Source organism: Ranitomeya variabilis, chromosome 3, assembly GCF_051348905.1.
Source record: "Ranitomeya variabilis isolate aRanVar5 chromosome 3, aRanVar5.hap1, whole genome shotgun sequence".
NCBI lineage: Eukaryota > Metazoa > Chordata > Amphibia > Anura > Dendrobatidae > Ranitomeya > Ranitomeya variabilis.
Genome location: NC_135234.1, coordinates 84,536,638 through 84,549,391, shown reverse-complemented (window position 1 = coordinate 84,549,391; position 12,754 = coordinate 84,536,638). Strand labels below are relative to the sequence as shown.

General features: G+C 41.0%; 1 protein-coding gene across 2 annotated transcripts in view; it reads left to right on the top strand.

Annotated features, from left to right (window-relative positions):
- Positions 1-12,754, top strand: part of PIPOX (pipecolic acid and sarcosine oxidase) — a 72,043-nt gene that overhangs the window by 34,761 nt on the left and 24,528 nt on the right. Inside the window, exons 3-4 of one of the 2 annotated variants that reach the window (XM_077294316.1) lie at positions 4,034-4,247; positions 7,066-7,248. In XM_077294316.1, coding sequence (XP_077150431.1) covers positions 4,034-4,247; positions 7,066-7,248 — 397 coding nt within the window. The remainder of the gene's footprint in view (positions 1-4,033; positions 4,248-7,065; positions 7,249-12,754) is intronic. The other variant, XM_077294317.1, reaches the window with a different exon arrangement.

Here is a 12,754-nt window from a genome sequence, read left to right as displayed (position 1 = left end):
CTGACGTTAGTGATCAATATATCTAAATAAAATGTGTTACAGAGTGGGAATACACGGTGTTTCGACTTCAGTAAACATTTTTTATAGTCCTAAACAAACAAATTAAAGCAAGGTTGCAACCCTCATGTTTTCCGTGGATATTAATGTATGATTTCCAGAGTTAATGCTCTAGTTAAAAGTCTTTAAGGTTCATTTACATCAATCTTCTAGTGTCCCGGCCTGCGGAGAATATTGGATAACCAGGAGATCGAGGAAATGTGTTTTTGTTACATTTAGGCTTATCCTAATGATTTTCTTATTGAGGCACAGAGAGATCCAGAGAGGCCAGAATAAGTTGAATAAATTGATTTGTGTTTCCTTCGCCTACTTCTTAAATGATCCTGTTGCTTCTAGGCGGAAAGTATGATTACATCAAGGCTGATAGAATGGCAATTCAGTGCTGAAGTTAAACTACCGTTATAATATAAAGTACATGGAGACTTATCAACCTTTCGTTTTGTATGCAAAACACAGGCGCAAAGATAAATAATTTAGCTGCATTAAAGTAGTACATTTGTTTCACTAATTTCTTTGTCCTTTTCCTCTGCTGTCTTAGTTTATGAAGTCCCTTGCTGTTAATTGCTTCTATATATTCTTTTCAATAAGCCCTGAAAGTAAACCGCTGATTATAAATATTTCCTTCCTTCCACATGAGCCAAGCGAACGCTAAGCACTTTTCTTTTTTTTTTTTTTTTCTTTTAGTATAAGGAATCCTAACTGTGCAGGAAATATTTTCAGCCCATTCATTTGAATGGAGCACATATCTTCTGCAGCACCGGAGAGGGTCCATGGTGAATGCAGAACAGGATGACACTATTCATTTAGCTTCTGTTTTGATTAAATAAATTCCTCCCGAAATGAAATAAAATAAAAAAACACTTATAATTCATGTCCAATTAGAAATCTCTTTCCAACAACAAAACTTGCAAATTACTCCCGAGTAAAAGTTTCAACGGCAGCATGACATTCATGTGACCTTGACAATAAAATACTCATTAGCTAGTACTACCCTGTGTAAGCACTACCGTTTTTATTAATAATTTTGTCTTCATTGTCCTCTATGTGCAGTCTCTCTATACAGAACACAATAGCCGTTTCTGGTCTCTATTTCTGTACTCCAGCGTTAAAATGAAAATCACTATGTACTGTGCACGTTCTTTGTCTCTTGTGTGCACATTGCTATTTCTAGCTGAGACTTCCCGTCAAGGGCAATTTCACCTCTATGATAAAATAGTTTGAAAAAAAAATAAAAATCCACCATACCCCACCTTACATATTTCATTTCGTAGCTGCCACTCACAATTCTCCATATGCACTAATGTAGCCCCCCACACTCCTACTAAACAGGGCTGTTGCTGTGCTTCTTCCACAGTGTTTCATCTAACAATACATCTATTTTAAGCCACTTCAGGGTTATCACAGAATGTACCATAAATGTCTCTAGAGACTACACTGAGCAATTTCCCAGGAAAGACACAATGTTAACGCTTTACGCCCAACAGGTTTCATTAGAATTCTTCATCAAATTAAAACAAATCCAAAAATGTGCTTTTCCCAGACAGCCGCATGGCCAGATTATTAGCAATTATCCCCGATAGAGCATGTACCGACCGGCGTTTATTTCAACTTAGCTGATCATATAATATATTAAAGGAAATCAGTCAGTAGGATTTTGATATTTAATTTGAGAGTAGCTTAATATAGGGCATGACAGCCTGATAACAGGGATATGGCACTTATTAGGCTGTGTTTCAATACAATCAGTATTTTATCAGAAGGAGATTAACACTACAGGACTACATCTCATGTGTCAGGCAGTCAAGCTAATATGTTTACACCCACCACTAATTGGCAGCTTGCTGACAATTCACAGTGTACGCAGGAAGTTGCCAGTCAGTAGAGTGGGCAGGGTTTCACAAATTAGCTTGACTGCTTGGCTTGGCACATCGTATGTAGTCCTGTAGTGTTAATCTCCAGCTGATAAAATTCTGATTGTGTTGGAACCCAATGTATGTGCCATAGAAGCAGCCCATGAGTTACCATAGGACTCAGGGGCAGACATATCGCATATGCAGCCGGTGTGCCTGCACCAGAGTCCGAAGGTGGATGGGGGCCCCTGCATGGCGGCTAACACTGAGGGCAATCTGGCCTGTTTATCTGGCTATGGGGGGCCCTGGCCAGATTGCCCTCATGTGTGGTGGGCAGGGAGCAATCCCTGAAGGTCCACTGCCTACAGGAGAAAATGGCAGTGGAGCTGCATGGGGTCCGTCCTGCATCCTGGCCACGCTTCCTGCCTGACACAGCAGCGTGGCTGGATGACATCACCTTTCTGCGCGCTTCTGTGTCAGAGAGAAAGCTGTCAGAAAAGAAGATGCTGCGGCTGCGGGGAACGTGAGGAGAGGTGAGTGGTAGTGTGTGTGTAGGTGGTGGATAGGGCAATGATGGGAATGATGGAGAGGGCACTGATGGGGGTGGTGGACGAGAAAGCAATGATGGAGGTGGTGGAAAGTACAATGATGGGAGTGGTGAGGGAGAAGGCAATGATGGGGGTGGTGGGGAAGAAAGCAAGGCTAGAGGTGGTGGAGAGGGCAATGATGGGGTGGTGGAGGAGAAGGAAATGATGGAGGTGGTGGAAAGGGTAATGATGGGGGTGACGGGGAAGAAAGCAATGATGGAGGTGGTGGAAAGGGCAATGATGGGGTGGTGGGGAGAATGCAATGATGGGGGTGATGGAGAGAGCAATGAAAGAGGTGGTGGGGGACAAAGCAATGATAAAGGTGGTGGAAAGGGCAATAATGGGGGTGGTGGGGGAGAAGGCAATGATGGAGGTGGTGGAAAGGGCAATGATGGGAGTGGTAAGGTAGAAGACAGTGATGGTGGTGGTGGAAAGGGCAATGATGGGGATGGTGGAGGAGGAGGCAATGATGGAGGTGGTGGAAAGGGCAATGATGGGGTGGTGGGGGAGAACAATGATGGAGGTGGTGGACAGGGTAATGATGGAGCTGGTGGAAAGGGCAATGATAGGGGTGGTAGAGAGGGCAATGATTGGGGTGGTGGAGAGGGCAACAATGGTGGTGGTGGGGATGGCAATGATTGGGGTGGTGGAAAGGGCAATAATGGGGTGGTAGAGAAGGTAATTATGGAGGTGATGTAGAGGGCAATGATTGTGTGGGGAGAAGGCAATGATGTAGGTGGTGGAGAGGACAATGATGGGGTGGAGGGGGAGAACAGTGATGAAGCGGTGTAGAGGGTAATGATGAGGTGGTGGAGAGGGTAATGATTGTGGTGGTGGAGAGGGCAATGATGGGGTGGTGGGAGGGTAATGACGTGCGGTGGTGGAGAGAGCAATGTTTGGGGTGGTGGAGAGGGTAATGATTGGGGTTGTGGAGAGGGCAATGATGGATGTGATGGAGAGGGCAATGATGGAGGTGGGGATAGGACAATGATGGGATGTGGGGCGGAGGAGGATAATGAGGGATGTGGGGGATTGGGATGGGAGGAAGGGGGACTTATAATGGACTTACAAACAGGGGGAGGAGGATGTTAGATATGGATGTAAAATGAATTGAGTGGTGGAGGAGGGTGCTAAGCCCCTGATAGCGTCCTCCCCATCTCACAATTCATTGTGATGCTATCAGGGACTTAAAATTTATTGGGGATTGGGATAGGAGGCGGTAAGGTGCATAGGTGCATTAATGCTTATAGTGTTGAGTTGAAATGCTAGACATAGCAGATGGACAAAAGTATGCAGTTAATAAAAAGTCTACCCTTTTTCTCATATCTCACAAAATCTTTTTAACTACTGATATAAATGATGTTCGCAAAATGTGCAATTTAGGTTTTATGAAACGTGCCGTTTCCATAATTATATCTCTCAAGTCTAATGTTTTTTGCTAACTTGAAATAAGATAAGCCCACTGATGTATTCAAGTTTATTTGATGGGTCTTTTTATTTTTTGGTGCATTTTTAGACAACCTTATCATATGTTCACAGGAAAACAGGCGTTCTGGTCATTGCCCCATCTGGAAATGAAGAATTTGAGTCCATATGTAAGAATATGGAAGAAAGAAAGATATCGTGGGAATTTCTTACTCAAGAGAAATGCAAGCAAAAATATCCAGGATTGGTTCTAAAGCCTGGAGAAGTTGTCTGTTGTGACCATGATGGTGGAGTTCTGAGTGCCGACAAGGCTTTACGGGCTGTGCAGGTACCATGAGATTTTCTTGGTGTTTATTAGAGACCTATGTAATCACTACATGGAACACAAAGACATGTACACATAATTATACACTCCGACACAAAGTGATAAACAAAACATTTCGTGTCCCCTGCTAGAGACACGTTGGAACGTTCTCTGTAATTAGATTAGCTACAGATTAAAATATATTTATGCAAAAAGAATTAAAAAATCTAATTTTCAATAGAGACATGTCTTCATTCAACAGAGAGCACGTATCCAAAGTGTGAAATTGCTTTGTTCATAAATAGTTCTTTGTTTTACGGAGGAAAGAGCAAAGTAACTCTTTAGGGACTAGAGCAGACTGCTGCGTACCGTGTTTCGCTTGCACGGAGTTCATCTTGAAGAATTTATAAAAAAAAAAAAAAAAAGGATCAATTTAAACATGTTTCTTTACATTACATTTGATCTATGTCTAATTAAACATCCCGACAAATTAAAAGGGTTGTTCACAATAATTTGACTGATGTGTACAAGTTGGGTTTGTCACAGTGTTTAATTACACTTTCTGTTATCTCCTCAATGTATATGATTAGATTGCAGGAACGCTGACTGCCATGTAGATTTACAATTAACACTATAAACATTACAGATCAGGACTCACTTCCTGAAGCTTCTTGAGAACAAAATGTGCAAAAACAAAAAGTGAAAAATTTGAAAAATAGTATTTTGAGTTATAAGGGTTTTTCTGTGATTTTTTTTTTAAATGATGGCAAAAAGTAGAGGTTTTTTTTTTTAAAAAAATGCTTTTGTGGTCTGTAGTGGAAGTAATAGTCTGAGGCTTCAGCGATCACATGACTGATGAACAGGATGTCACTACTGCTGGTACAGAGGAGACAACCGGAGCGGTAGCACTGGAGTGGAGGAGATTCAAGGGTCATATAATGCTATTTTTTTTGTGTACCATTGTGTACTCTTTGCCTACTTTTGAAAAATACCCCCCAAAAAATGTTCAACCTTTTTCTTGGAATTTGTATTTTATACTTTCTTTATCAACCTCTATTTCACTGTAGAACTAATGGGTTAATACAACTTCTAAATCTACACTAAAGTTGGCCATACTCTTTTTGATAGATGTTGGCTCATCTATCGACTATTCCTTCCACCTCCACATTATTTAGTGTTAATTTTTATGGTTTTTACAAGGGGCATTGCTCACAGTGTAATAATGAAGAGCAAGTCATAGACACGGTCACAGAGAATTTTGGGAGAAACGCCCCCCTGGAGAAAAGGTCATAAAAATTTGCTTTTAATAAAAAAGTTCTTATCTCTGAAACTATATGGCAGATTAAAAAAAAGAAAGCAAAATACTCAGGTGAGCAGTGGGAATCAAATAAAAACAATTGGGAAGTGGGAATAAAGTAAGAAAAATTGGTCACTTAGTCCTGTAATAAAGTAAGAAAAATTGATCACAGATCCTCTTTTAAGAGACGACCATTCTAAAGTCAAAATAATCCATTTGCTTCAGGAATAGTGATGAGCGAATATACTCGTTGTTACTCGAGATTTCCCGAGCACGCTCGAGTATTTTTCAGTGCTCGGAGACTTAGGTTTCATCACCTCAGCTGAATGATTTACATCTCTAGCATAAGTACATGTGGGGATTCCCTAGCAACCAGGCAACCCTCACATGTACTTATGCTGTCTAACAGATGTAAATCATTCAGCTGCGGCGATGAAAACTAAATCTCCGAGCACTAAAAAATACTCGGAGGTCACCCAAGCGTGCTCAGGAAAACTCGAGTAACGAGTATATTTGCACATCACTATTCAGGAATGCAAAGCTCATCTGGGCAGTCCACAGTTATCCCTTCACTGATGTTCTGGAATGTCAAGGCAAAGTAAGCATCTAGCAGTAGATCGCACCACTGTGGAGAAGAGAGTCTGGCTGTCAGACACAGCCAGACTACCCAGAGAGAAGATAAACATGTTTTTGTTACCATGTTTACCTTCTCGATCTCCGTATGCACAGTGCTGAATTAGTGCATGATTTCTACTTCAGACCACATGATCCTGCGAACGATGGGTGTAGAGAGGGAACAAGCCACTTGGTCCTAGGAAACCCAGACATCTCTGCTATGCTGCCAGGAGGCTGACATTTCCCTGCAGTTGAGGCTAATATATCAGCATGGGGAAATTATAAAAATAAACTAGATAAGCTAAAATGCTCCCCCACCCACCTTTCGCGAAAGTCTTCTAAGACCTTATGGTGGAAGGCACAATGTGTAAACTAAATTAAAAAAAATAAATATATCAAAAACAAAATATAAAAAAGGTGAAAAATAGGCAAGTATTTCCTAATTTTATTGAGATAGGACATAAAAGTGACATAAAATGAAGCTTCATGTGTCATAAAAAAATAAGAAACATTTGGATATCTGAGCGAGAACATTTTTTAGAGCCATTAAAAGTGCATGTATGATAATATCTGAAAATATGCCCGGTCATGAACTGGTTAAAGGGGTAATCTTACTGAATATCAGGATATACCTTTTTTATACACAAGTCCATTGCCAGCTCCTTTAGGAATGGGAGGTTTGCAAGAATCTGAAAAAAAAAACCTAAATCTAAAAAATAACAAAAATTAAAAATTTCTTTACCAATAGTTAGCCTCACTCTTTCCAAATTCTTACAATACTTTCTTTTGTTTTGAAAAAAATGAACACCAGGGAATACAGATTGAAGATATTAATAATTTACCTAAAAGTTTGCAGTCACCAACATATTTTAAAAACTGTTGCAAAAATGTTTTATCTTTACCATAAACTTCTTTATGATTATATTAAAGGAGCAGTTTCAAAAAATGGGTGGAGTGATCCGTGATGGGGAAAAGGTAAAGCACGTGCAGCCAGGACAGGTGGTCACTGTAACAACCACTTCCAGTATCTTTGAAGCTAAAAAATTAGTGATCACTGCCGGCCCCTGGGCGCAGAAGGTGCTTAGCCCACTGGGCCTTGAACTACCTTTAAAGGTGAGATTTTTATTTATTTAATTTCTTTTTATCTTATAATGAGGAAAAAAATTGCCTTTCATCGTAAAACCTTTTTTTTTTTTCAAGAAGGCAAGTAGAGGGATTACTTATTACTTTTTCATTTGATTTACACTATGATTCCTTGAAACAGAACTGCATTTAAAAGGTTTCTGGGACTGTCATCCTCCCTTGGGCAATATATATCACTGCAATGTGTTAGAAGCTCCTCTACCAACAAACAGCTTATATTGCAGCCAGTTTCTTCTCCTGTAGCCTTGAGATTCTTCATAAGTAACAACACAAAACCTTAGTGTTGTATGACTGTCAATTTCCAGCCACCTTTAGGGATTACTATTCCCTTTATATGAACACTCTAGATAGAGAAATAACAGAGTCGTTTATCTTAACCGCTGCTGGTTGCCATTAAAAGAGCAAGACGGTGTAGAAGTGTTTCTAATTTATGAACCTCTTCTAAAGAGGTTGATTATTATAGATTGGTCTGACAATACCCATTTCCTACGACTTTGCTAGAATGAGTTAGATTACTTTGGTTAAGAATATTAGTGGCACAGATAATATCGGCATTTCTTGGGCACTGCTCACACCACATAGACTGGGCAACATACATGTAACAAGGAAAACTGTCAGACATATACTATACATCCATTATATAACATCAATGTGAGCAAACAAAATTATTTTTATTTGACATACATTTGGGTACGTAAATGTGTAAATTACCATTAAAATCTGTCATTATGCTATGCTGCTCCATATATCAGTTAGCCAATATGACAGAAATCGATTAATCAAGATTGGCAATTTTCTCGCGAGTCTTGATGAGTTTTCGTGCTAGAGTCAGACGCTCCTGATCCATTAGGAACGAATGAATCAGGATCCCCTAATCAGTGGCATGCACTTTTTGTGCACCATGCCAGAATTCTTAATACAGTTCCTGACTTTTAAGATTTCTGGAGTAAGGAATGCCACAGCTTGTAATGAATTAGACAAGCTGTGGCATCATGCCGCCATCCCGCCCAAGCTCTGTAAAATTTGGCGGAGATGGAAGGAATTTTGGTGCCAAATATTGCAAAATTATTGCACAACTCTGAGTTGCGAAAAAAAATTGCAACTTTTCAAATACATTTATTCCAGAATACCGGTGAAATTGCTTTGATGAATCAGGGTCATTTTGCATTTAAGCTAATAGGAGTGATCCGAGGATATATCAGGCATAGAATTCAAAAGTCCAGTGTATTCATGAGAACAGCAATACCCCCATTTCTTACTGTTGGTTATACAGCAACCAGCAGTCAATCACCACAATGGAGGGCAGACACAATAAGGAGATTTGGGGGCAAGTTTTTCCTCATTGATACAATGAACTTATAAACTATATGATCCATCTATTATTTGATTAGACACAAAGACACAGTAATATTTGTACTGTTATATTATGCTTTCCTTACAAAGAGCAGCATAGTCTGATGACAAAAAATGCGCGATTCAGGCAAATTCGAATTCGCCTGTTCGCACGGATTTTATTTATTTATTATTATTATTATTTATTTATATAGCACCATTAATTCCATGGTGCTGTACATGTGAAAAGGGGTTACATACAGGGTTATAGATATCGTTAGCAGTAAACAAGATAACAGTGACAGACTGGTACAGAGGGGAGAGGACCCTGTCCTTGCGGACTTACATTCTTTGGGATAATGGGGAAGAGACAGGAGGTTAGAGTGCTGCAGCACTGGTGGTGGTGAGGCGGCAGCTTGGGTGGTTGGTGAGGCGGCAGCTCGGGTGGTTGGTGAGGCGGCAACTCGGGTGGTTGGTGACATGGCGGCAGCTTGGGTGGTTGGTGAGGCGGCAGCTCGGGTGGTTGTTGAGGCGGCAGAATGGTTACTGCAGGCTGTAGGCTTTCCTGAAGAGATGGGTTTTCAGGTTCCGTCTGAAGGATCCGAGGGTGGTGGATAATCGGACATGTTGAGGCGTGGAATTCCAGAGGATGGGGGATATTCGGAAGAAATCTTGGAGGCGGTTGTGTGAGGAACGAATAAGTGTGGAGGAGAGTAGGAGGTCTTGGGAGGATCGAAGATTACGTGAGGGAAGATAGTGGGAGATTAGTTCAGAGATATAGGGAGGGGACAGGTTGTGGATGGCTTTGTAAATCAGTGTTAGGCTGGTTTCACACTTGCGTTTTTGTAAGCTGCGTTTTAGCGCTAAAAAAACGCAAAAAAAGTATGCGTTTTTTTTCCCTATACTTAACATTAAAAACGCATGCGTTTTTTCGCATGCGTTTTGACGCGTTTTCGGCAACGCAAGCATTTTTTGACGCGTGCGTTCATTTGCAGAAATGCAACCTGTAGTAATTTCTAGCAGCGTTTTTTTGCCGCAAAAAAACGCATGCGTTTTTTCGCGGCAAAAAAATGCATTGCTATGTAAATGCATGCGTTTTTAAGCACATGCATTTGTTTGCGTTAAAAACGCATGCGTTTTTATAGAAAAACACAAGAAAACACACAAAAAAACAAGAAAACCCTAACCCTAACCATAGGGATCCAAACCCTAACCGTAATCCTAACCCTAAGGTTAGGATCCCTAGTAACCCTAGGGATCCTAACCCTAACCCTAACCCTAGGGATCCTAACCCTAACCCTAACCGTTAGGGTTAGGATCCTAACCCTTAGGGTTAGGGTTAGGGTTAGGATCCCTAGGGTAACGGTTAGGGTTAGAGTTAGGATCCCTAGTAACCCTAGGAATCCTAACCCTAACCCTAGCCCTAGGGATCCTAACCCTAACCCTTAGGGTTAGGGTTAGGATCCTAACCCTTAGGGTTAGGGTTAGGGTTTGGATCCCTATGGTTAGGGTTAGGGTTAGGGGTAGGGTTAGGGTTAGGATCCCAAGGGTTATGGTTAGGGTTAGGGTTAGGGTTAGGGTTAGGATCCCAAGGGTTATGGTTAGGGTTAGGGGTAGGGTTAGGGTTAGGATCCCAAGGGTTATGGTTAGGGTTAGGGGTACGGTTAGGGTTAGGGTTAGGATCCCAAGGGTTATGGTTAGGGTTAAGGGTAGGGTTAGGGTTAGGGTTAGGATCCCAAGGGTTATGGTTAGGGTTAGGGGTAGGGTTAGGGTTATGGTTAGGGTTAGGATCCCAAGGGTTATGGTTAGGGTTAGGGGTAGGGTTAGGGTTAGTGTTTGGATCCCTTTATCACCTTGATGGTGGGGGGTGGCTTATCAGTGACCTGGTGACCAGGACATTCTAATAAAAAGCTACCCCTATCCCTAACCCTAGGGATCCTAACCCTAACCCTAACCCTAGCTAATTCTATTAATAGTGTGTTTTCTAGTTGATTTTGATGTTTGGCAGCTGTCACACACTTCTCAGCATGCGTTTCAAAAACGCAAACGTGGGAAAAAACGCATGTAAACGCAGGAAAACGTCGCGTTTTGCCGCGTTTTTTTCGCAAAGACGCATGCGTCTAAAAAACGCACCGTTTGCATGCGTTTTCATGCGTTTTTTCACCACATGCGTTTTTTTTTTAAATGCTGCAGATCAAAACGCAAGTGTGAAACCAGCCTTAGTAGTTTGAACTGGATTTGTTGGGGAATTGGGAGCCAGTGGAGGGATTTGCAGAGAGGTAAAGCAGGGGAGTAGCGAGGAGAGAGGTGGATTAGCCGAGCAGCAGAGTTGACGACAGACTGGAGTGGTGCAAGGGAGTTAGCGGGGAGGCCACAGAGGAAGGTGTTGCAGTAATCGAGGCGGGAGATGATGAGGGCATGCTTTTGACTATCTCGAGTCATGGTGACTTGATGCATGAATGCTCTGTAGGAAGATAAATCTTATGTAATCCTAGAGAGGTCCACCAGGCTCTTCCCCACTGTTATCTTGATAGTATCAAGCTACTGGGTTGCTGGTCCTTCTCTTCATCATGTTCCTTCTATTCTTTAAACCATGATGTCCTTTTCAAGTGATTGCTATTCTCGTTTGGTGTGTCCAGAGTAGCCGTTGTTGCTGGGTGATCCTTGCTTTGAGTGACACGACTGGTTTGATTTCTTACAAAATTGATTTGTTTGTTCTTCTTGCCATCCATGGTATTGATAACATCCTTTTCCAGCACCACATTTTGAAAGCGTCGATTCTTCTGTCTTGTTTCTTTATTGTCCAGGTTATCACAGAAAAGACCAAACTATGTACGAGTAGTGTTTTCATCGCCAGTGAAATGTTCCTCAATTTGAAGACCTTGTCTAGTGACTTCATTATTGAGTTACCCATAGCTATTCTCCTATTGACTCTCGGTGTCGTCACTGCATCTTGAGTGATCATTGATCTGAGTAGGTTGAAGTCCTTTACAAGTTACAGTTTGTAGACGTTCATCTCAAATGTGTCCCGGTCGTACCTGGCAGTAGTCAACATCTTTGTTTTCTTTGTGATGAGTAGCAGTCCCATGTTCTAGCTTTCCATCTTGAAACTCTGTAATAAGTCCTTTGTTTCATATATGCTTGTTGCTATCAATGTTGTATTGTCTGCGTATTTAAGATTGTTGATGATTTGTCCAACAATTTTGATTCCTTCTTCTCTTTTGACAAATCCAGCCTTCCTTAAAATAGCTTCTGCTTATAAATTGAAGAAAAATTATTATTATTATTTTATTATTATTATTGTTTATAATGGTGACAATATGCAGCCTTGTCTGACGCCTTGCTTTACTTTGAACCATGCTGTGTCGCTGTGTTCTGTACGGACTTTTGCTTCTTGGTTGATGTAAGGGTTCCCAATGAGGCTTATCATATGGTTTGGCACACCCATATCCTTCACAGTATTCCAAAGTTTTTGGTGATCAGCATAGTTGAAGGCTTTGTTGTACTTGATATAGCAAAAATAGATCTCCTTGTTGTTATCTTTGGTCTTTTCCATTATCCATCTAATGTTAGCAATGACAATTAAATATAATATGAAAAAAACTTATACTCACGTTTTACATACCTCCTTCGCCCGATCCGCTCCTCATCTTCATCTGTCCAGTCCTCACTTCCAGCTCTGAAGTGGCCTGGGATACTGTTACAACTACCATGATCTTGCATGAGCAGATCCTCATCATAGCAGGAAGTACTGGCATAGCGTAAGAGGCCCAGAAATTTCATTGTTCGGGGCGGTGAGAACAAGATGCAAAAAGGACTGGAGGATAGCTGAGGGGGCTGAAAAAGTGAGTGGTGAGTACAGGTAATTTTTTTTGTTTGCTTTTTACCTCTTTGATGGCCCTATATGGTTCAGTAAAATAGTGGTCAGCGGCTACAATTTTGCTGAATCCAAGCGGAAGCAAATCACGTAAAAAATTCAATTTTGGCAAAAGTGGATTTTTGTAATATTCAAGCAGAATTCAATTCCACTTGAATATATTTGCTCATCTCTACTAATGTCAGATCCACTTTAAAATGCCCATATTTATACAGTTGCATTTTTTTGCAGTACGCCTCATATTTGTATGGTGTGGAACTAACTTGA